This window comes from Lynx rufus, unplaced genomic scaffold (genome assembly GCF_022079265.1).
Source record: "Lynx rufus isolate CCGP_SWC_20201006 ecotype Redwood Valley unplaced genomic scaffold, mLynRuf1.p SCAF_14, whole genome shotgun sequence".
In the NCBI taxonomy this organism is placed as follows: Eukaryota; Metazoa; Chordata; class Mammalia; order Carnivora; family Felidae; genus Lynx; species Lynx rufus.
In genome coordinates this window covers 8308241-8333444 of record NW_025814828.1, presented here as the reverse complement: position 1 = coordinate 8333444, position 25204 = coordinate 8308241, and the positions used below count along the sequence as shown (strand labels likewise).

Below are 25204 nucleotides of genomic sequence, written 5' to 3'. Positions count from 1 at the left end.
AGGCTGGCGATGGATCTTCTGCTTCTGCACCCGCTGGGGCACTTGGAGCGCGCTGGCGGCGCGTGAGCCAGGCACTGCCCTCCACAGCCCTCGGCGAGCCTCGGGCCAGCCCCGCCTGTCAGCCTAGCCTGAGTCCCCTTCCTTTCCCGGCTCCAAATCGCCAGCGTCCCGAGAGCGGGAAGAGGGTGGCCCTCAAGCACAGTCCCGCCGAGATGTCCGCGCAGAGCCTACTCCACAGTGTCTTCTCCTGCTCCTCGCCGGCCTCGGGCGGCGCGGCCTCGGCCAAGGGCTTCTCCAAGAGGAAGCTGCGCCAGACCCGCAGCTTGGACCCGGCCCTGATCGGCGGCTGTGGGGGCGAGGCGGGCGTGGACGGCAGCTCGCGGGGCGCCACCGGGGGCCGCCTGTGCTCCGCGCTGCCCCCGGCCGAGGGTCTCAGCCCGCGCTCGGCGTCCTCTCCTCGGGGCCCACACCCCCGGGCCAGCCGACTCCCGCCCCCTAGACCCCTCTGCTCATCCCACTCCACGCCCAGCACCCCTCAGGAGAAGTCGCCGTCTGGCAGCTTCCACTTTGACTATGAGGTCCCTCTGGGTCGCGGCGGCCTCAAGAAGAGCATGGCCTGGGACTTGCCCTCAGTCCTGGCCGGGCCCGGCAGTGGCCGCAGCGCCATCCTCTGCTCCTCGGGGGGTGGCCCCAATGGCATCTTCGCTTCTCCCCGGAGGTGGCTCCAGCAGAGAAAGTTCCAGTCCCCCCCCAACAGCCACAGCCACCCCTACGTTGTGTGGAAGTCCGAGGTAGGTAGGGTCCGGTGCTGCGCGTTCTCACGGCCCACGGCTGGACACCTGGGCAGTTGTTTAATGCCGTTAACACTTACAGAGCCAGGGGCCCGCTGAGAGGTTTCCACCGTGTGGCTGTTCTTTCGCCGATTAAATGATGCCTGGAAATGGGACGTCCCTAGTGGCCACCCATGTGTGTCTTATTAGGACTTCTTGGCTCCACTCTGGAGTAGTGGTGGGAACTGGAGGGAGATACGATGTTCTGCTTTCCTGTTTGTGCTGCAGGCGATCTCCAAGGGTCATCTTATCCCTTCATCCAATGTGGGTGTTTTTCTGAACTCAAATGATCTAATTCCTATGCTCTTGTAAGGATTGGATGTAATGTATTTTGAAATATGTCTGCCATCTGGTTGTTCTACGGAGAATTCAGAAACATTCTGGACGGTGTTGTTGATTATGTGTGGAGGTGTGTGTGTTTGGGTGGTATAGGGAGTAACTACTAGAATTCTCTAGTTTGGATCTTTTCTTCTCCCTAAAGATCTAATTTCAGAAAACTATGGTAGTGAGTACTAGTTTAATCTAGGAGAAAAAGAATCTCTGCTTCAGGCTATGAAATACCATGGAAACATGCCCCAGTTGCACTAAGGACAACTAGTGGTTCGTGAAATATATGTGAATCAGGAATCCTTAATAAATAGGGAACTCAGAGGGAGCTATTTGGTACCTTTGAAATGTTTGCTGTCTGGAAAGAAGAATGGAGAACAGAGTTCTTGGGAAACTGCGGTTACTGGGTACTTGGAAAGCAACATGCTTTTAGAGAATAAATAGTAGTTGTTTTAGAAATGAGCAACTCTGGTCTCTTTCAGTTCACAAATTCTATAGATTTGCCTTGGATCTGTTTCCATAAGGAAAAGGAGATTCCATCAGTTGTAATTAAATATTTTAAAGTGCAGTTAGAATTACAGAAATGAAATGAAATACCATGTAATTGCTAGAGATTTGGACTAAATAAAGGGAACACAACCAAGAAAAACAGTTTGAAAATAGCATCCAAGATCATACCTCCCTCTGTTAACATGAGATAACTATGAAATTTTGGCTTTTAATGGACCGCCTGAGAAAAATCAGCAGTATTAATCAGAAATATTAGTATCATATATGAATACAGTATTAGTTATGATGTCAAAGTAACTTGCTGTTGGGTTTGGATGTTGAGTATGGATTACAAAAACTAACAAACATTGCTTACTGTTCTGCCTGTTTTCTTGAGGAAGATAGGCAGTGGAGAGAAAAGTCAAGCCAGAGAACAAGAGATCCTCTCCAAACCAGGAAACTCAGCATTCGAAAGAGTATGAAAAATCTGGATGTTGAATTTCTCTTGGTCTTTAGAAGGGGCTGAATTCGCACTATATATCAGAAGTACGCAGGGGCGCCTGGGTGGCTCAGTCGGTTGAGCTTCCGACTTGGGCTCAGGTCATGATCTCACGGTCTGTGGGTTCAAGCCCCGCGTCGGGCTCTGTGCTGACAGCTCAGAGCCTGGAGCCTGCTTCGGGTTCTGTGTCTCCCTCTCTCTCTGCCCCTCCCCCGTTCATGCTCTGTCTCTCTCTGTCTCAAAAATAAATAAACGTTAAAAAAAAAGAAGTATGCATTACCAGAATAATCTGTGTGAGCTGAGAGGAGAGAGAAATGCGAAGGCAAGCCAAGTTCTTGGATTCGATAGCCACCGACGTTCACGTTTAAACCCAACGGCCTCGTTGAGAATGTCTCTGCTTTTCTTAACTGTACATACCTGGAATACACAGATGCTGCTGCTGTTATGACCCAAAGGTATTCTAGTGTAGATGATCATGGCCGGTTAGAAATTATCTTCTTAGTCACTGAAATCTCATAATCAACAGACAAGTATCTGAATTGCAACGATACTGGTGGCTTTTGACTGTTCTATGCAGTATTTGGGCAGTCTGCAAGGTCATCTACCATGATTTTCCTCTTTGCAATGGTTAAAACTTAGCATGTAGCCATCTAGCGCAAAAGCAACATTTTCTCATAAAATGTGTGTGTGTGTGTGTGTGTGTGTGTGTGTGTGTGTGTGTAATTTCTTTGTTCTTGAGGCAGACAAGGAGTGGAATGAAGGTTCAAGGCTGGTTTTGTTTAGGAGAGGCCCACATATCCTATCATAACCCCTGGGTCTGGAATTTAATGGCCTAGGTTACCTTTCAAAGGTTTAATGCCCTGGAATCTTCTCAAACAACCAAGGAAATTCATCCAGTTCAGCGCTGCTTGTCCTCGCTTGCCAACAAGCTGGATCCTTTCTCCTAAAAGAGAATCTGTATTAATAATGTCAAAAGTCTAACAAATGGACATCTTTCAAGGTTAAAGTGGGCTCTAGAAGAGCATTTTGGTTCTTGTGCTTTTCCTGGTTACCCTGGGTTTCTCAGCCTCGGCACTATTCACAGTTGTGGCCAAGTGATTCTTTGTGGGAGAGGCTGCCCTGTGCATTGTGGGATGTTTAGTAGCATCCTGGGCCTCTACCCACTAGATGCCAGGAGCACTCTTCTTTACCAGTGTGACAATGACACGTGTCTACAGACACTGCCGAATGTTCCCTGGGGGCCAAAATCGCTCTAGTTGAGAACCACTGCACCCCTGAGTTGAATGTAGCACGTCAAGCCAGCTGCCTGTGCCCACAGAAGTGTTTCAGCTGGCACAAAGTTTCCCTGGGGCTTTTGTCCAATTCCAAACCAGGTGGATCTCTCTTGAGTCATGCATGCGTCCTATGGTTTGTTCAACTATTCTGTTTCTCTTCCCCTGAATCCATAGCCAAACCTGACAATTCACCTTCGTTCACATTTAGCCAGTGATGGATCACATTTGTTTCTGCTTAGTTCTTTGAGCAGATTCTCTGGTTTTCAACTAAATTGTTCACACAGTGGCCCCCCGCTCCCAAGACTCTCATAAATGCCTGCAGCTCTATGCCTTGTACTCACTCACAGCTCCCAAATGACCATTTTATGGCCTAAAAGCAGGAGGTATTAAACAAAGTCAGTTACAACTCTATTAATATTTCCTTACTATGTGTTTCAGGATCGCTTAAACAAAATCGGATTCATGGGCGTGTGAGGTAGAGTGCCTACTGAGTAAACAAAGGGATAAACCGTGCGTCGTGATGCACAGTTGGTATATGCTTCTCAACTTGTATTCTTAGAGGTCAAACTCTGTCCCTGATTCTGCTCCCAGACAAAGGAGTAAGGTCTCCTTCCAACCCTGGAATTCTCCTAATTCTCATGGATCAGAGCCGGGATTATGCTCATTGCTGACTTGGAGTTTGCCAGCTTTGATAATCCATAAGTAAAATGATCTCTCTCTATCCATGACTTCTTTTCTTCATTCATGCCGTAAGCACGTCTTGAGCACACGATTTCTCTAGGCACCGGAAATGCAGGGAGGCTGCCAAATGGTGTTGGCGCTTAAGGAGCCCACGGTCTAGTGAGGAGGACAGAGGAGTTGACCAGTTGGTACAGTGCAGAAGGGTCAGCACAATGAGGGACGGGGCGGTGCGGGGGGTGATGTGCCATTGTGCTCTGGAGAATTTTGGAAGGCGTCACGGTGCAGAGAGCACTTGAACTTGATCTGCAAGGATGCCTAGCATTTAGAAGAAGAAGGGAGGTGGTCCTTTGATGAAAGAGAAAGGAGTGGACATGCAAAGGCACAGAGGTGTTGGTGACGCCAGAGTGTTCACCCAAGAGGGCTCACAGGGGCTCGAGTGCAGCATTTGTCTGGAGGAGGAGGTTGGGAGCTCTGGGGGTTAATGTGTGTAGCAACCACCTGGCTGTCTGTACAGTAACCTAATGAGACCAGAAACCACACACACATTTGGGGGATAATAACTAGCTATGGGCATGGATGCAAATGGCACGAGGGCCAAAGCATGTGGCCCGCCCTCCAAAGCACCTCTTGTCATTAACTCTACAGAGAGGTCAAAGTACGTAAAGTCAAAAGTTTGGGTAGCCTTCCTTATGAAGAGGCCCACTGTGCACCTCTCAGGAGTTTGGGCTCAACATTTTGTGGAGTAGTGGTTCTCGACCTGGAGGCGACTTTGTCCCCAGGGGACATTTGGCAATGTCTGAAGACAGTTTTGGTTGTCACAACTGGGGGTGGTGATACATTAGTTTCCTATTGCTGCCAGAACAAATTACCCCAGACTTAGTGGCTTAGAGCCACATAAGTTTACTACCTTATAGTTCTGGAGGTCAGAAGTCTGAAATGGGTCTCACGGGGCTAAAGTCATGTTGTTGGCAGGACTGTGTTCTTTCTGAATGCTCTAGGGTCTGTTTCCTTTGCTTTTGCAGTGGCCTCCGTCTTCCATATTCAAAGCCAGCCTTGTTGTATCTCTTTGACTCTCTTCCATGGTCATTTCTCCCTCTGACTCTCTTAAGGACCGCAGTGGGTTCACCTGGATAATCCAGGCTAATCTCATTATTTTAAGATCAGTTGATGAGCAGCCTTTATTTATTTTTTTAAACTTTTTTTAAACTTTTTAAAAAAATTTATCTTTGAGAGAGACAGAGACAGAGTGCGAGCAGGGAGGGGCAGAGAGAGAGGGAGACACAGAATCCGAAGCAGTCTCTAGGCTTCGAGCTGTCACCACAGAGCCAGACGCGGGGCTCGAACCCACGAACCGCGAGATCATGACCCGAGCTGAAGTCGGACCCTTAACCGACGGAGCCACCCAGGCGCCCCGATTAGCAACCTTTAATTCCCCTTTGCCATTGTAACCTAACATATTCACAGGTTCCAGAGACTAGGGCGTGGACATCTCCCGTGGGACATTGTTCTGTTTACTACTGGAGGAGGTACGACTGGCATCTAGTCAGGGAGAAGCCAGAGATGCTGCTGATCGTTCTACAACGTACAGGGCAGCTCCACCGCAAAGAATTCTCTGGCCCTCAGTGTTGGGAGTGCCCGGGTGGAGAAACCCTGTGGTAGAGAATGGGGGAAACTGGTGATTTTTTAGCACGAGGGTGTGACATGATCAGACATGTGTTTTAGAGAGATCCCTCCGGTGTCTGGGAGTGGGGGTGGGGGACGATGCCTTAGAGTGAAACATGCAGCGGGGCAGATATTCAGAGGAGGCAGGCATGGGGAAACCATGGCGGGCATCCTACAAACAGATGGGAGTTGGCATATAAACATAATACTTCTGTATTTGTTACTTTGCCATTTTAGCAAATCGTTTTCTTGCATTGTCGAACCGCTGCTAGGTTGGTCTCTATAGGCTAGTGGTTCTCCCCTGCGGCTGAGTTTGCGCCCTGAGCACACTTGGCGATAGCTGGCAGCATTTTTGGCTGCAGAGCTGGGGCGGGGGGTTGCTACTGGCACCTGGTGGGTAGAGGTCAGTGATGCTGCTGATCGTCCTGAAACATGGAGGATAGCCCGCCACAACAAAGAATTATCCTGCTCAAAATTGCAGTAGCACTGAAGTTGAGGTACCCTGTGTAATGTGCTGCTTTATATAAGAAACGGAGTCCTGGGTTCTGCTTTCCAGTACTATTTTCTCTCATGTGTCTGCCTTCAGTCTCTGTCCTTTTCTTCTTCTTTTCTGCTATATGTCAACCAAGGCTCTGAATTGGAAAAAAAAAAAAAAACAAAAACCCTTTCCAAAAGGTATTGAGGAAAGGAAAAAAATATGGGGCATATATGTGTACAGATATGTGTAGGGAAAAATTGAGTGGTAAATATATAATGATGGAAACTGGCATTAAAATTTAAAACGTGGGGAGAGATGAATATTGTGATTAAAAATAGAGGCTCACTGATGTCACCAAAGAGGAAGTAATTCGAGTAAGATGGCTTCAGACATGAAAGTGACAAAGGGCATTTTACAAGGAATTAGGTCTGAAATCAGCATGCCAGAAGAATTTATAAATTAGGAAAACAATTACTCAGCTTTTATATGCTCTCTCTGAGTATCCCTCTGCTAGAATTCATCTCTAAAGCAATTCTGAACTTAAACAGAAAATAATGTGAAGGTAACTCCTCAGATGCCTGGGAATTGAGCTTTCACCAGAATTTCGAGATCTGAGGGTGGGAAAGAGGGATTTTTAGACCCAGGAAGGAGCTCAAGAGACAGACCGCAAGGATTAAGCTCAAATTCAGACACGCTAAGGGCAGAGCTACCCGGAAATTCTTCTGGAATCTCAATATAAACTGCCAAATTTCTGGAAAAAGTCAGCGGCCACAAGCACCTTACACCTTGGCAATCTCTTTTCTATGCCTATTACTTACTGAAACGGTTCTCTCGAGGGTACTGCGATCTTCTTCGGCTTCCTCTGGCTAGACTTCTGAGCAGAACCCACAGCACTTCCCCTACCCACCCCCGCCCCCCGCGTCCCCACCACCGAGTCTCAGTTGCTGCCTGTCCATCTCCAGTGTCTCTTCCTGCTCTTCTGTCTCTGTGCTTGCCTTTGTCCGCCCATCTCCATGGTCCTGTGTTTTTCCTTCAAATCATTCTCCCGTGATGATCTCATTCACTCTTGCCACTTGAGCCATCACCCCTCTCGGGGACACTCGTAACCATGTCTGGCTCTAGTCTTGTGTTTGAGTTGCTGACGTTTCTGATTTCTTCCTGGACATGCGCTCACAGCGTCAGCTGGACTCCTCACATTCCACGTGTCCGAAGCCCAGCAGCTCAGCCCCCTTCCTCGGAGCCGGGTTCACTGCCCACGGTGCGGGTTCTGGCGGGCGCCACTGTTCCTCTGCCCGCGTGCTTTTACCAGGTTGCAGACGCCTCCGGCTCTCCCGTCTTCTCAGAGGAGGCGTCCAGTCCCCTGGTGTTCACTTCTCATCTGCTCCGTTCTAAAAAGGATTTGAAGTGGAATGTATCCCAGTTCCTACGTCTCTCTCCGGCGGTTCCTTCCCATTGCTGCTGCCTAGTCTGGGTCCTCAGTGGCTGTGTCCTCCTCGGTAGCCACCCGCCTTCTCTTTGTCCCTCTTCCCATCTCACTTATGGGCCTTTTACTCCAAAGACACATTGTAATCACGTTAACTTCCTGAGCAAAATCTTTGCTGGGACTCCGTACATACAGAATGAAATCCAAACTGCTTAAGGCAGTCATTTCAAAGCCTTTTACAGTATAATCTTAGCTTCCTTCCTCCCCTTCCCAGGGAACTCTGGTCCATGGAAGCTAAAGTGGCCACCCAGCCAGTCATCAAATATTTATCGAATACCGGCTATGCACTTGACGTGGGGGATGTCCATGAAACAAACAGGTGTGACCCCACAAGGTGCTTAGCCTTTTATGAAAACAATACTTTCAAATAAATAGGTCCCTATACTGTTCAGAATGCTGTGCCGTTACCACCGGAGGACTACTGTAGACAGAACAATGGCCCCCCAAACATCCACATCCCAATTCCCAGAATCCATGGATATGCTACCTTGCATGGCAAAAGGGCCTGTGCAGATGTGATTCACTTAACAGTTAAGGATCATGAGGTGGGAGGTGATCTTCAATTACCTGGGTGAGTCAGTGTCATTACAAGAAATGTTGCAAGAGGGAGGCAGGTGGGTTCGAGTCAGAGAAGCAGATATGGGGACAGAATGAGTGAGAGAGGGAAGGACGGACGGTGGGAGAGACGAAGGGAGGGAGGAAGGGGAGGGACAAGTTGGTTTTGAAGATGCTATACTGCTGGCTTTGAAAATGTAGGAAGGAGTCATGTGCCAAGGAATGGAGCAGCCCCTAGAAGCTGAAAAAGGCCAGGAAATAGATTCTCCCCTAGAACCTTCAGAAGGATCTCAGCCCTGCCAACAGCTTTATCTTAGTCCAGTGGGACTTCTGGCCTCCAGAACCGTAACTGTGTGTTGTTTCAAGCTGCAGTGTTTGCGGGAATTTGTTACAGTGGCTATAGGAAACTGATACAAGGACCAAGGGAGTCTGGGATGTTTATGCTGAAACCAGTAGATGAGAAGGCTTTTGCCAAACAAAAAGGAAGGCAGGCGGCACTCTGGCTAGAAGGGACAGCCTGTTGTTCAGAAGGGACATAGTATGTTTCAGGAGCTTCGAGAAATCCAACTGGAATGGAGTATGAGAGTGAGACATGGCTGAGAGTAAGTCTAACTGGTCTTTGAGTTTCATGATACAGATTTTATCATTAAAATTTTTTAATGTTTATTTTTGAGAGAGAGAGAGAGAGAGAGAGAGAGAGAGAGAGAGAGAGAGAGAGAGAATATGCACGCAAGGGAGAGGCAGAGAGAGAGGGAGACACAGAATCCGAAGCAGGCTCCAGGCTCTGAGCTGTCAGCACGGAGCCGACGCGGGGCTCGAACCCATGAACTCTGAGATCATGACCCGAGCTGAAGTCGGATGCTTAACCGACTGAGCCACCCAGGCACCCCCAGATTTTATTATTTAATGTACATATTTCTGCAGAGATATCTCTTCTTACTTTGTTTTTGGTCACCTGGTCCCATATATATCTGAAAAGGCTCCATTTCCACATTTTGCCTCAACCAGATGCCATCTCTGAATAAATAAGCTTTGAGTATGGTACACGTCAAGACAGAATCAGGATTTGCAGAATTGTGCACTCCTTTTTCCATAGTGGGATTCTGATTCTTCCAGTATGGTGCCGGCATAAGGGAAAGTGTGTTTCATATCAGAATCCAGTGAATGGCAGAGGGAGTCTGTATTCTGACAGCAGTTTTCCAAATCCTGGAGACCCACCTTTGGGGGCACGACATATTGTTCTAATAAAATTTACGGCATCCTCTCTGGGCCACTGCTTATGAAAAAGAGAGTGAGACTATAATTGCAACTATGTTACAATACAGCAAAAGAGGCGGAATGTAACGTGTGAAAAAATGAAATTACTCATTACGTTAGCAGGTAAAGAATGATGTTTTCATTAGCTATTAGGGAAATGCAAACCCAACCCACAGTGACGCACCACTTCATACCCACTAGGATGACTGGAATCAGGAGGATAATAACAGGTGTTGGCAAGAATGTCGAGAATTTGAAACTCTTACTCCCGGTGACAATGCAAAATGATGTAGTGGATTCGAAAAAGTTTGGCAGTTTCTCAAAAAATTAAACATAGAGTTCCCATGTGACCCCGTATTTCCACCTCTAGGGCACATACCCAAGGGAAGTGAAAGTATGTCCATGCAAAAACTTGTACATGAATATGCATAGCATCATTATTCATTCATAATAGGCAAAATGGTGGAAGTAACCAAGCGCCCATCAGTAGATGAATGGATACACAAAGTGTGGTCTACAATGCAAGATTTTTAAAAAAATTTTTTTAATGTTTATTTATTTTTGACAGAGAGAGAGAGCGAGCGAGAGCGAGCATGAGTGGGGGAGGGGCAGAGAGAGAGGGAGACTCAGAATCCGAAGCAGGCTCCAGGCTCCGAGCTGTCTGCACAGAGCCCAACGCAGGGCTCGAACTCACAGACCTTGAGATCTCAACCGACTGAGCCACCCAGGCACCCCTACAATGCAAGATTATTCAGCAATAAAAAGGCATGAAGTACTGATAGATGCTACAACATGGATGAATCTTGGAAACATGCTAAGTGAAAGAAGCTAGTCACAAAGGGCCACATATTATATGATTCTGTTTATATGAAATGTCCAGAGTAGGCAAATCTAGACAGACAGAAAATAGATTAGTGGGTGCCAGAGGCTGGCAGTAGCGAGGGGTGGGGAGTGACTGCCAATGGCTACTGGGCTTCTTTTGGGGATGTTGAAAAGGTTTTGGAACTAGATAGAGGTGATGGTTGCACAACCTGGTCGAATTCCCTAAAAATTGCCGAGTTGTGCGCTGTAAAAGGATGAATTTTACAGTATGTGAATTTTAATGTCAATTAAAAAAGAATGGTGTTTGTAGCTTTTAGAAAATATACCAACGTTGTTACTATGTCATCTTTTCAAGAAAACATAAACATAAATGAGGAGCAGAGTCATGCAGTTGGCCTAGGCCTAATGTATATTAAATGCTGTCCTTGGAGACGCAATGGAAGAATCGACAGCCAGGCTGGGATTTTCTGAGATTGGTTACCGTGGAGATTCTGTGTCCTGATTATTAGGCCTTGAAAGCAAGCGATTAAAAAGGTTGTTTTTCACAACACACAGGGACTTTAAAAACGACCTATAATCTTGAAAAACTGTCCAGCCATATCACACTAGAACTATTAAGTGGCCAAAGATTTTCGGGAGCCATTAGCATTAAAAGCAGCTTGAGAGACCACCCATCAAGCGATGTGCTGATGAACCCAAGAAGAGGCTGAGCCCGGAATAGTCATGTCCGTGGAGGAACTGGAAGTGAATTGAGTTGGATGGCCCGTGGGTCAAGGAAAAGGGCACGTTTTCGTTTTTGTATACCTGGACAGCCCATCGAAACAGGTGAATCCCTACCACCTATAGGAGCCGAAGTGTGAATAAGCATTGGGTCAGTGCTTGCGCTGCTGACAGTTTCATCTCTCAGGGGTTGAGAAAGTAGGCAGGCTGATACTCTGAGACCTAAATGCAAGTGGGGAAAGGGAAACAGAAGCTTTAGGTAACAACAGCCACGTTGCCTCGGGCTTTGTTGTAACAAGGCCTCTGCTCTGGCTACTAATTTGGTCCAGAGAAATCCCGAAATGGGCTACCCGGTTTTCTGGCTTTTGAGCAAAGTATCACTCTACTCACATTGAAGTTTCCAATGGATTCCCTGCGCGCTTATTTTAGTTAACAGGTGTTGATGATAATGATAAGTGAAACAACTATGAGTATTTATGAAGTGCTCAGCAATCTTTTGTTATTACAGCAATTCTCTGGGATGATCATATCGGCATTTATTTTGTACGCGAGGGCACTGAGACTCCGATTAAGAGGTAGCCACGCTCAGTCGGAGATGAAATGAAGTGAATGAGTTAGAGCTGGACTCTGAACCACACCGCCTGGGTCCAGATCCCAGCTCTGCCTTGCAACCTTAAGGAAATTACAAAGCGTATTTCTGCCTCAGTTTCCTCGTCTGTCCGATGGTGATCAAGTTGATGAACCTCCAGGGGTTTTTGTGAGGACCTCATGACTTAGTTACTTGCAAAGTGCCCAGCACACAGGAAGTACTGAAAGTTGCTGAGGAGAACAAGATTAAATAAATGGAAGATGTGTCCAGGCAACGGAGGTAGGACTTGGATTAAAATATTACTTTAGTGAAAAGTATGTATTCTGCACCTACTGCATGCCGCGAAGCTTGGTCTTTCCACCGTGGCGATTGAAGAGGGCTCAGGTGATCACCAGGTGGATTTGCTATAACCCAACATGCCAACAGGCCCAGGGGTAATAACCTTCATTCCCGCGCTCTCGTCATAGTAGCTTCATCGCGTCCGTCACTTTGTGTTTGAAGAATACGTAGAACGTTGGCAACTGGATGGCTCCCAGTCCAGCCCTGCCTCTCTAGGTGGTAAGCGTCAGGCTGCTTTCTCACCTCAAACCTGATGTTTTTCTCACCTCCTCAAACCACTATGGCCACGTGAGAGCCAGCTGACTTCTTTTCGTGGTTCATCTTGCCAACATCTTTCCAGGCAAACGAGGCAGCATCTCTAAATTGTGGTTACACCATCTACATTCAGATGCTTTTGCCCCCCTTGAATTCTAACTGTAACTTGCGTTAACATTTCCAGATTGACTTCAGAAGTCTGGGAGCAAAACAGAATCTTAGGAGGGGAAAAGTTTTGAAAAGTTTTCTATGTAGTCCGGGCATCCATCTGATACTTAAATCCTATCTATGGCTTCCCCAGTCTGTGTCCAGACCCCCCCGCCCCAGATGAAGACCTTCACAGTTCTGCCTTTAGATTCTGATGGAAATGGAAATCCTTCCTGAAATTGTGTTAAAAACCAGCCTCCCTGGTACTTTTACCATGCTACAAATGAATTCTGTCTCTCCTGTTCTGCAACTCATCGCCAATATTGTATTATCCTCATTGGGAAAGAAGTACAGGTTGGCTTGCTTTCTTTCTCAGTGTCAACACAAAGTTTGCTTGTATTGTCTTTTTGGCAGATAAGAATTGTGCATATATCAAACTATAACTGGAGGATATATTGACCCAAATTGGAGGATACTATTGACCCAAAGTTATCTTGCAAACTACTTATAGAAATCCAGGATTAGGGGGCACCTGGGTGGCTCAGTCAGTTGAGCACCTGACTCTTGATTTTGATTTTGGCTCAGGTCACGATCCCAGGATCGTGGGATTGAGTCCTGCATTGGGCTCTGCACCGAGCTTGGAGCCTGCTTAAGATTCTCACTCCTCCTCTGTGTCCCCCCCACCCCCTGCCGCCAACATGTTTGCATGTGCGCTCTCTCCCTCTCTCTCTCTCTGTAACAACAACAACAAAAAATCCAGGATTAGAACTTGCTGTGTCCAGGTTTTTGCTGCTAGACCCAGTGTGTCAGGTTTCTTCTTTTCATGATTTATAGGTGAGTTCAAAGACAGGTGCAGTTTTCATATTCCATCACAGAGTATTGTTGTGGGTCTTTCAGCAAGCCCCCAAAGAGGTGTGTTAAATCTGGATTCCAATGTTAATGTGTTGTCAGAATGTATTTGTCAAAATGCCAAGAAAATAAGCAGGAAAGGCGATACGGAGATGGTAAGCCCACTCGAAGGTCAACAAGTCCGATATGGGTCTCAGACTAACTTCAGAAGCACCGAGTTGTGAACTCAGCAAATAGACAGGCATTCTGCTGCAGTGGCATCTTTTAACTTATCTTTAATAATCTTTTAATTTATAATTATACTGGAAAAACATTACTTTTCCTTATATAGCTGGGAGCACACTGTTAAAGATTGGTAAAATGTTATGGAAGTGATCAAATATTTAGGTTCTTGTTCAGGGTTCTTTTAGTGGCAATAGGTTACTCAGAGTTACAAGTTGTAAACAAATGAAATCGTTCATTCCCCTTTGCAATATTATCCTGGCTTTTGGCCTCCCAGGAGGAAGCTAGACTCAGAAGAGTCAATGGGTTGTGATGTCAAGTTTGCATCTCCTTATCTAGAAATATCTCTGTTATAGGAAATGTTTAAAATCCTGCTAAGCATTTTACTGTCCTCAAAAATTATCATTTCTAATCTATATAAAAATATGGTAGATATACCTTATGTAAATATTCACTGAAACCTAAAACCATTCTAAAAAAAGAAAAGTTATTCTTTTAATATTCATTGAATGAGAAGATTGAATAGTCAAGAAGGAAATTAACTTAGTATACCTACAAAGATTTTCTCCGAGGGGCACTTGAGTGGCTCAGTCAGTTGAACCTCTGACTCTTGATTTCAGCTCTGGTCGTGATCTCATGCTTTGTGAGATCTAGTCCCATGTCGGGCTCTGTGCTGACAGTGTGGAGCCTGCTTGGGATTCTCTTTCTCCCTCTCTGTCTGCCCCAGCCCTGCTCATGTGCTCGCGCTCTCTCTCCCTCTCTCTCTCAAAATAAATAAACATTAAAAAAATAAAAAAAAAAGATTTTCTTCATGTCATTAATTGTTCCTAGGCAATATTTTTATAGTGCAGAAAGGTTGATTTTTTTCTTTTACTTGGAAAGACTTCTTGCAGAGTTTTATTTATTGTTACATCTTTTAAATTTTATATTTTTTTTATTTTAAATTTTTATTTCTTAATTTTTTTTCATGTTTATTTATTTATTTTGAGAGAGAGAGAGAGAGAGAGAGAGCGCAAGCACAAGCAGGGGAGGGGCAGAGAGAGAGGGAGAGAGAATCCCAAGCAAGCTACACGCTGGCAGGGCAGAACCCGATATGAGGATCCCATGAACCATGAGATCATGACCTGAGCCGAAATCAAGAGTCGGATGCTTAACCAACTGAGCCACCCAGGTGCCCTTTTTTAAAATTTTTAATTTAAGTATAGTTGACCTATAATATATTAGTTCCAATTGTACAGCATAGTGAGTCAACACATATATATGACGAAATGTTCACCGTTACTGGTGATGAAGAGTTACTGTTCATCACTATATAAAGTTGTTACACTATTGCTGCCTATATTCCCTGTGCTGTACTTTTCATCCCCGTGATTTATTTATTTCATGACTGGAAGTTTGTATCTCTGAATCCTCTTGGCCTATTTTGCCTTCCATACCACTTCCCACCCAAAACCGTTAGTTTCTTCTCTATATTTATGAGTCTGTTTCTCTTTGTTGTTGTTCTTAGTTTGTTTTGTTTTTTAGATGCCACACATAAGTGAAATCATATGATATTTGCCTTTCTCTGTCTGACTTATTTCACCTAGCCTAATACCCTCAAGATCCATCCATGTGGTCACAAATGGCAAGATTTCATTCTTTTTTTGTTTGTTTGTTTTATAGCTGAGTAGTATTCCATTGTGTATATACCTAACATCTTTTCTTTATCCATTCATCTATTGACGGACACTTGGGTTGCCTCTGTATCTTGGCTATTATCCATAATGCTGCAATCAACATAGGGGTGCATATATTTTTTGAATTAGTGTTTTTGTTTCCGTTGGGTAAATACCCAGAAGTGGAATTACTAGGTTGTTTGGTATTTCTATTTTTAATGTTTAAAAAATTTTAATTCCAGTATAGTTAACATGGAGTGTTATGTTAGTTTCAAGTGTACAATACAGTGATTCAACAATTCTGTACATTACTCGGTGCTCATCAAGATAAGTGTACTCTTTAATCCCCATCACCTATTTCACCCGTCCTCCCCGCTCTGGCAACTACCAGTTTGTTTTCTGTGGTTAAGAGTCTGTTTTTTGGTTTGCCTCTTTATTTTTCCTTTGTTCCTTTGTTTTGTTTCTTCCACATAGGGGTGAAATCATATGGTACTTGTCATTCTCTGACTGACTGACTTCACTTGTTGTTGCAAATGGAACAATTTCATTCGTTTTTATGGACAAATAATACTCTCTTGTACATGTCTACCACATCTTCTTTATCCACTCATCTATCGATGAACACTTGGGCTGCTTTAATAATTGGGCTATTGTAAATAGCGCTGCAATGAACATAGGGGTAGATATATCTTTTTGAATTAGTGTTTTCACATTCTTTGGGTAAATACCCAGTAGTAGAATTACTGGATCACATGGTAATTCTATTTTTAATGTTTTGAGGAACCTCCAGAGTGTTTTCCACAGTGATTGCACCAGTCTGCATTCCCGCCAACAGGTCACCAGTGTTCCTTTTCCTCCACATCCTCGCCAATACTTGTTGATTCTTGAGTTTTTGGTTTCAGCCATTCTGACAGGTGTGAAGTGATATCTCACTATGGTTTTGATTTGCATTTCCCTGATCATTTGTGATGTTGAGCATCTTTTCATGTGTCTGTGGACCATCTGTATGTTTTCTTTGGAGCAGTGTTTGTTCATGTCTTCTGCCCATTTTTAAATTGGATTATTTGGGGGTTTGTTTTGGTGTTGAGTTGTCTAAGTTCTTTATATATTTTGGATACTAATCTTTTATTGGATATGTCATTTTCAAGTATCTTTTCCCATTCAGTACGTTGTCTTTTAGTTTTGTTGATTGTTTCCTTCACTGTGCAGAAGATTTTTTTTGTTTTGACACAGTCCCAGTAGTTTATTTTTGCTTTTGTCTCTCTTGCCTCAGGAGACATATCTAGAAAAATGTTACTGCAGCCGAGGCCAGAGAAATTACTGTTTGAGCTCTCTTCTGGAATTTTTATGCTTTCAGGTCTCGCATTTAGGTCCTTAATCCATTTTGAGTTAATTTTTGTGTTTGGTGTAAGAAGGTAGTCCGGTTTCATTCTTTTGCATGTGGCTGTCCAGTCTTCCCAACATTGTTTGTCGAAGAGACTCTTTCCCACTGGGTATTCTTTCCTGCTTTGTCAAAGATGAATTGACCATATAATTGTGGGTTTATTTCTGGGCTTTCTATTCTGTTCCATTGATCTGTGTGTCTTTTTTTTTGTGCCAGCATCCTGGTGTTTTGATGACTACAGCTTTGCAGTCTAGCTTGAAATCTGGAGTCGTGATACTTCCGGCTTTGATTCTCTTCTTCAAGATTGCTTTGGTTCTTTGGGGTCCTTTGTGGTTCCACACACATTTTAGGATGGTTTAATTCTGTGAAAAATGCTATTGGTATTTTGATAGAGATGGCATTAAATCTCTAGATTGCTTTGGGTAATGTGGACATTTTAACAATATTTGCTCTTCCAGTCCACGAGTGGGGGATATGTTTCCATTTATTTGTGTCAAAAGACTTCTTGGGGAATTTTAGATCGTGATCTGTTAGTGTAATTTGTCTCTGTATATATCTCTACATGTAACTTTTAATTTCATAATAACATCTATCTTTAGAAATAAAAGCGAATGGTTAGTTAGTACTATGCATAATCGGAACAATGTGGAGGAATTATTTTTATGAAAACATAAGCTTTAAAACTCCATGATAAAAATGTAAAAGGGGCAAAAAGCTCCGTGTCTTAGTGTGAGTATCTCCAAGGTCAGGGCCACGGTGAGTGCAGTTGATCTGGGAGGTGATCCCAGCAAGCAGGAGTGAAAACTACGGGAGAATGAAATGCCTTTGTAAGTTGTGTCTTGGAAGTTGTAGCTGTGGACGATGGGATAACCGAGGTTCCGCCAGGATTGCTGGAAAACATGTAGAACGCCCCTCAGGATCATCCGTCTGTGTTTCAGTTACCTATTGCCACCTACAAAACTTAGTGGCGTGATTCTGTGAGTCAGGAATTAATTCAGGGCTGAGCTGGGCTGTTCTACTCCACATGGCATCAGCTGAGTTCACTCACTCGGCTGCTTTCAGCTGGTGTCTCGGATGCCTAGAGAATTCAGGATGTCTTCATTTACATGTCTCGTTCCTTGGTATTCCCCCGTGTGGCTCCTTTCTCTCCACGTGGTTAGCTTGGGCTTCCTCACTGCATGGTGATCTCATGATATTTGGTCAAAGTGAGTCACAGGGTCCGCCCAGATTCGAGGATAAGGGAAGTGGACGCGAGAAGCGACAAAGAACACGTGGCCTTCTTTGATCTGTCACAAGCTACAAGTTGGGATCTGGGATCTGGGAAATGTCTCCATTGGTTTCCATCCTCCGTTGGTTCAGATTCCTTCCAGGGTTTTTAACTTACCTGGTGACTTCTTGCACATGACTATGGGTTTACTAGAGATAGATCACTGACAGCGCAAGATCAGTGTGAGCTTGCACAGAAATTCCCAGCACAGTTCCAGCTGGATTCAAAACTGTTAGTATAGGCTCATGGGGAGTGGCATTTAGAACTAGTCACTCGCAATCTTAGCTAACCGAAAGCACAACTGAAGGACAATATGACTAGACTTTGGAGGTGTCTAAGCCCGGGGTCAAATCCCAGGCCACTATTTGTGAGCTATGAATTTCGGTTTCTTCACCTTTACAGAGAGTATAATTGTATTTTCTTTGTAGGCGGTGGGAAAGCACTGATGAGTGCACTTAGGACCCATGCAGTACGAGGTATTATGCAGCAGTGTCTGTTGTTGATGACTCAGTCTACTTCATTCTGAAATGCTTTACATCATAGGCAGAGGCAGATGAAAGATTTTCTAGTGCCTTCAGGGGAAACAAGGCAACAGTACTATGGGAAATGTCAATAACAATTGTAAGAGGCAATTTTAGGCTTTTTAAACTGTAAAGGAAATACGTAGTAGTTAAAGAACTATGAGATGGTGTACTTTTCCTTCTACATTTTAACTTTTAAGATTTGTGTACATACCTTATTTATTTAATGCTTATTTTTGAGAGAGAGGGAGCACGAGTGGGGGAGGGGCAGAGAGAGAGGGAGACAGAGGATCTGAAGCGGGCTCTGCGCTGACAGCACAGAGCCCGATGTGGGGCTCCAACTCATGAACCATGAGATCGTGACCTGAGCTGCAGTCGGATGCTTAACTGACTGAGCCACCCAGGCACCCGTAGTTTTTAATTTTTAAAAAACGTTTATCCGTGTATTTTGAGAGAGAGTGAGAGAGAGCACATGTGGGGTACGGGCAGAGAGAGAGAGAGAGAGAGAGAGAGAGAGAGAGAGAGAGAGAATCCCAGGCAGGCTCCACAGTCAGCACTTAGCACAGAGCCTGATGCAGGGCTTGATCCCATGACTGTGAAATCATGATCTGAGCCAATATCGGGAGTTGGACACCTAACCAGCTGAGCCACACAGATACCCCTGTGTACTATATTTTAAATTGCATCAAAAGTAATTCAGTTTGGTTTTTGTCAAATGTCAAATGCACATTCCCATAAGTAAATGGCAAAATAAGCCCTCCCCCCTTTATTATAGTCAAAGTAGGGGCAAAGAAGTTATTTAAGACTGTCCCTCCAAACTTATAGCAGTTGTTTATTCGATAAGTTATTGTATTGATTTATCTGCTGCCCTTAGGGAATTCGCACATAACCCCCATTGGCTATAAGAGTCTACTTGTGCGAAGCTACTTGCTCGTAGAACTTTTTGTTCTACTCCACGGAGATCCTTCCAAATGACTGGATGTTGACAAAACAGAGCAAAACAAACGGGTATCTTTGGTAAAAAAACTGGCATTCTAAAGCTTGGAGGCATGGGGGGGGCAAATGAAGAAATTAAATTTTTTCTATCATTAGTCGATAATGACAATCTGTATCAGCTACTGAAGCATTATCCTTCGGTAATTATTCTTACCCCAGTTTATTCACTCATTCATTCATCAAATAATTCAGCATATCTCATCAAGCTCTGGGTTTAGCAGAATAATATTTACTGAATCCTTGCCTTGAGCGAATTATCCTCTTAAATGCCTTTAAAGGCATTGGATCATTAAGTCCTCACAATAATTGAAGGAAGTCTAAAGCCAGTAAATAAGGAAGGTAGGATTTGAATCCAGCAAAGTAAATACATATGGTCCTTGTTCGGAAGGTCCTCAGTCCAGAGAGACATGTATAACCGTAATAATAGCTAATAGTTATTGATCACTTGCCTAGTCAAACACTCTTGAGTTACTTTATTTGCATGAATTCATTTAGTTCTCCTATCAACTCCATGAATTATTATTATTAGCCCCATTTTCTAGACAAGGAAATTTAGACACAGAGAATTAAGTAATTTGTTCAAGGTTATACTGCTGGTAAAGGATTGGGTCAGGATTTAAATCCAGATAGCCTGGTTTTAGATCTGTTGCTTGTAACCGTCACTCCACATGGTGTAGATTCAGTACCTTTTCCTATGAGCTAAAACAGAGATTTGTGGGCACCTGGGTGGCTCAGCCAGTTAAGTGTCTGACTCTTGATTTTGGCTCAGGTCATGATCTCATGGGTCATGATTTCGAGCCCCGTGTCAGGCTCTATGCAGACAGTGCAGAGCCTGCTTGGGATTCTATATCTCTGCCCCTCTCTCTGCCCTGCCCCTGATATCTCTCTCTCTCTCTCTCTCTCAAAATAAATAAACTTGAAAAGATGGTAGCTATAAAACAGATTTGTAGAAGGGACTTTAAGGCTGGAAAGTCACACTCTGCTTGGGAAAGCCAGGTGAGAAGATATTGAAGTCAATTTTTTAAATGTTTATTTTTTTGAGAGAGAGAGTGCATGCATGTGCAAGCAGGGGAGAGGCAGAGAGAGAGAGACAGAGAGAAAATCCCAAGCAGGCTCCATGCTGTCAGCACAGAGCCTGATGCAGGGCTCGATCCCACAAATGGTGAGATCATGATCTGAGCCGAAATCAGGAGTTGGACGCTCAACCGACTGAGCCACCCAGGTGCCCCTGAAATCAACATTAAAATAAGGAATATGTCCTGGGAACAAGGATGAGGAAGAAGGCAAGGAGAAGAAACAGAATGAGCAAAGGTATGGGAAACTTAGTAAGCAGGGTGCAGTAGTGTGGAAACTAAAAGTTGTCTGATATGAGTGGAAGGTGGGCCAAGAATTCGGGAGTGGTTTTGCATATGAGTTAATCTCATACCCAACCAGCCTTTAAGATCCAAAGAACAGGACAAACAACAAATATACAGTAACTTGCTTAATGTTAACATCTCATATAACCATGACAGGTGTATAAAAACTGAGAAATAATCCTTGGTAACAAGTTTGTTACCAAGGTAATCTTGGCGATGCTGGTTAAGTGCAGTACTTTGACCTGAAATAGAGAACTTACCTGGAGTCACCAGGTTTTCTACTATGGTTCTTTTTCAGTTGCAGATCCCATTCAGGAACCCATTTTGCATTTAGTTAGCGTTGCTTCTTAGTCTCTTCCAATCAGTCTTTCATGACCTTTCCACTTTGTGGAATGTTTCTCAATTTTGGTCTGATGTTTCTCATGATTAGAGCCCAGTGACGGGAAGAATACAGGCAGCATATCTGACCACAGTTGTCACTGTTTATTGACATTAGTAAAATATAACGTGTCTATTAATGGTGATACTTTTTACCCAATGACCCAGCTGCTCCTGGCCTGTCTGCGACGTAGCACGGCCGGATGCTTGTAGAGCAGTTGCAGTATTGAGGGTTTAGACTGTGGCTAGGGGACTGAAGAAAGCCACCCCGTAACAGTGACCTCGCGAACAACCAGTTGATCTGATTGGCCCTCTTCCCTGTCAGTAACTTGGATTTGCCCATCCTTCTCCATCACGTGAGAAGCTCTGCCATAGGATACCGCTCAGTCTGCACTTACCGCCACACTGTGCTATCAACAAGCCTTTCTTTGGGTGCTGCATTGGTTGGTGTGTGAGGCTGGGCGAAGTCCAGAATCCAAATGCGCTTTGTCATTGCTCAATGTTGGGGAGTGGGGAGGAAGAGCTGGACTTTGAGTAAATATTCATTTACATCAGCAGCATTCCTCTGTGCACTCTGGATGCTTGCTTCTCTCTTGTTAACAGTGCTAGAATAAACAGAGAATTCTACCAAAATATTAGCAGTGTGTGCTGTTTTCTTTCACTTGCCAAGATTGTTTTATAATAAATACCGTTGGAGGAAATACCATTGGCCATCATCCTCAGCGATTACGTTAATATCTCTAGGGAACAAAGTATGGATTTGGGAGGTGCTTTGCACAGAGAAGCAAAATATGCCTGGTTTAATCTGCATTCCTTGAATATGCTGATCTTGTTATCTTTGAGCCTGATTGTAACTGAAAATATTTCTCTTGGTTTACAAAAGTTGATGTGATTAGTCCCTATGATACCCAGTAATTAAATGTCTTTTAGAAGGTAAGCCTGACATAAGGTATCTTTTGAAACTGATTGGTACTAAAACAGGTGTTCATAATGTACTTTCATGGTAGAAAATGATTGCAGATTAAATTGGATATTTGCATTTATCAGAAATAATTTTAGGCAAATGGAAGAAATGGGTTTTCCCAACAATTTTGTTCACTTGGCTTTGGTTTCAACTCGCACTTGTATCCATTACAGGTGCAAATGATTATTTCCCTCCTGGGTTGAATCCTAGTCCCGTATTTCCATTTCTCTACAGGATGGTTCTTTTCATAGGTTTCACCATCGTTTCAAATTCTAAATGTTCAAAACAACTAATGATCTTTTCTCTGCAAGAAGGAAAAGTAAGTAAATGAATAAACCACAACCAGCTTCTTTTCTAAACTTGCCTGTTTGCTTCCGTGATAACCATCTTCACAGCCTTGGAACCCTGAAAATACTTTGATTATTCCTTCTTTTTTATATTCTGTATTCATATGGCCCCCATATGGGGGATAGCTTATCCTTATTTCTATATAATGCTCTTATTTTTCTTTTTCTTTCTGTCCATCCTGGCACTGACCCTCATTTCTCATGCTGGGCCTTATACCTAGTTGCCTGGATGACAGGTTTTTCTCATTTTGACCCCTGCATTCTTCTTCCTTAACACCTAATATCATCATTTAAGTTCTTGTCATGGAGTCCTGTTACCATCAAGATAAAATGTCGTCTGTCATATAGACTCTACCTACAATCATCATGTGTTACAATGGTTTGTTTCTTTTATGGATGAGTAGTAAATTCCATGGTATGGATGCACCATAGTTTATATATTGACCTGTTAATGAAATGTGGGCGATTTCCAGTTTTTGGTGATGGTGACTAGAGCTGCTATAAACATACCTGTGTAGAGGTTTCTGTGTGAACGCGAGTTTTCATTTCTCCAGGCTGAATGCCAGGAGTTGGATTTCTGGGTCACATGGTGAGTGTATGTTTAACTGTCAAAACTCTCCCCTAGAGTGGCTGTACCTTTTTGCACTCGTGCCAGAAATCTGTGAGAATTCCAGTTGTTCCACATCCTTGTCAGCACTTGGGATTGTCAGTGGTTTCTGTTTTATCCATTCTAAGAGGGGTATTATGGTAGCTCATTGTGGTTTTGATTGGCATTTCCCTGACAGCTAATGGTTTTCCATCTTTTTTTATGTGCTTACTGGCCCTCCTTATGTCCTCTTTGGTAAAGTGCCTGTTCAAATCCTTTGCCCATTTTTTAATCAGATAGATTTAATTTTTACAAGAGAAAATACTTCCTAGATTTCTCTGGGTAAGAGCATAATGAAGGCATTCGTTTCTTAAGCAACAGTGGAGGTACAAGCTTCTAGCTTTCGGGGGCAGCAGTGTCAGAAAGGTTGAGTTTCTAGTGAGAGTAGCATCTGTTTGGTGGCAGTGTAGTTGTAGCAAAGTCAAGGTTTTGGAGGCAACATAAATTGCAGCCCTTGAGGAGGGCCAAACGCAATTTAATCATCAGGTCAGTCCATGATGTGATTTGGGCAATTGTTTTGAGAGACTTGGTCCTGAGCATCTCCGTGATCCTCTGAGCTGCCCAATGTCTTCTCAACGGCCTTTCTGATTAGATGGAGTCAGCTTCTAAGACCTTAGACAAGAATGATATACTGCATCACTTATGTATGACTACAAGTAGTCATGTGTAACAAATGACCATAAAACTTGGCTTCATTCAAACAATGAATAATTATTTTTGCACACCCTTCTGTGGGTTGGTGGAGTAGTTCTATTGATGTGGGCAGAATTTCGCTGATCTCTACTGGACTTGCTCATGCCTGTGCCGTCGTGTAGCATGTTGGTTAAAGGGTATTCATGTTGCTTCTATGTGGTCTCTCATTCTCCGGCACACTGGCATAGGCTTGTACTGCTGGTGGGTACGGGGTGCGAGAAGATCCTCCAAAGCCTCTTGAGGCAGAGCCTAGAAACTACATTGTCACTTCTGCTGTCTCCTAGCGTTCAAGTCCCATAGCCAGCTCAAATTCAAAGGATGGGGTCATAGACTCCACCTACTGACGGAAATTCCTGGCACATTGCAAGGGCCCAGTTCACTAATCAATCTATTTTATGTATAAGGGACTTAGAATTTTGAAGTGAGTGTGTATAAAAAGAGAATCCAGGAGGAAATACATCCAAACATTAAATTATATATTGTTGATGAATTTAAGTCCTCATTTTGCATTTTTGTTTTTTCATTTCTTCGGAAATAAACAGGTATTACTTGTATAAGTCAAATAAGAGGGAGTGGTTACTTCGGTCTGTGAGGAAGGCACTAATATTTCTTTGCAAATAGCAAGAATGGTAAATTCTGGGGGGTGAACTTGCTTAGAATTTTTTGAGGAGGTATAAAATGTAAAATGCATTTTTTCAGGATGGGAACCTCTGCTCTTTTTAAAAAAAATATATTATTTATTTTGAGACAGAGAGTGAGAATGTGAGCAGGGGAGGGGCAGAGAGAGAGAGAGAGTGAGAGAGAGAGAGAATCTCAAACAGGCCCTGCACCGCCAGGGCAAGAGCCTGACACGGGGCTGGAACTCACGAACCATGAGATCACGACCCGAGCAAAAATCAAGACTCAGACACTTAACTGACTGAACCACCCAGGCACCCCGGAATCCCTGCTCTTTAACCAAACTTTTAGAGTTTTTATTCTTCTTTTTCACAATAGCTGTGTGCCAAGAAGGGCGTAGAATATGAGACATTTTAGTGTCAGCTCGTAAATTTGTGACCCTGGAACCATGTGTGAGAAGGAATTTCGTGCTATGGACTGTTTGTTGTTGGGTGGACAGCAGGATAGTGGATCCCTAGTGCTTTCTGGAAGATCTCAAAGGTATTCTTCACAAAAAAGAAAAGTGGGAAAGTGCTTTTGGAGAACCCATTTATCCAATAGATTTCAGTTACAGCCATTATTCCCTTTAATTTAAAAAAAAACTTTATTGAGATTGATACACCATGCAATTCACCCATCTGAAGTATAGAATTTAATGATTTCTGGTATTGGCACAGACTTGTGCAACTATCAATTTTCGAACATTTTTATCACCCCAAGAAGAAACCCTGTTCCCATGAAGCAGTCACTTGTCCATTCTTCCTGCCCTAGCCCCTGGCAACCACTAATCTGCTCTCTCTTTCTCTCCCTTTGCATTTGCCTCGTCCAGACATTTCAGAGAAATGCAATCATACAATATG

The 25204-nt window shown here is 43.8% G+C and overlaps 1 protein-coding gene across 1 annotated transcript in view; it reads left to right on the top strand.

Moving 5' to 3' along the window:
• The first annotated feature begins 212 nt into the window (after positions 1–212).
• Positions 213–25204, top strand: part of ARHGAP6 (Rho GTPase activating protein 6) — a 449432-nt gene continuing 424440 nt past the window's right edge. Inside the window, exon 1 of the mRNA XM_047075884.1 lies at positions 213–791. Coding sequence (XP_046931840.1) covers positions 213–791 — 579 coding nt within the window. The remainder of the gene's footprint in view (positions 792–25204) is intronic.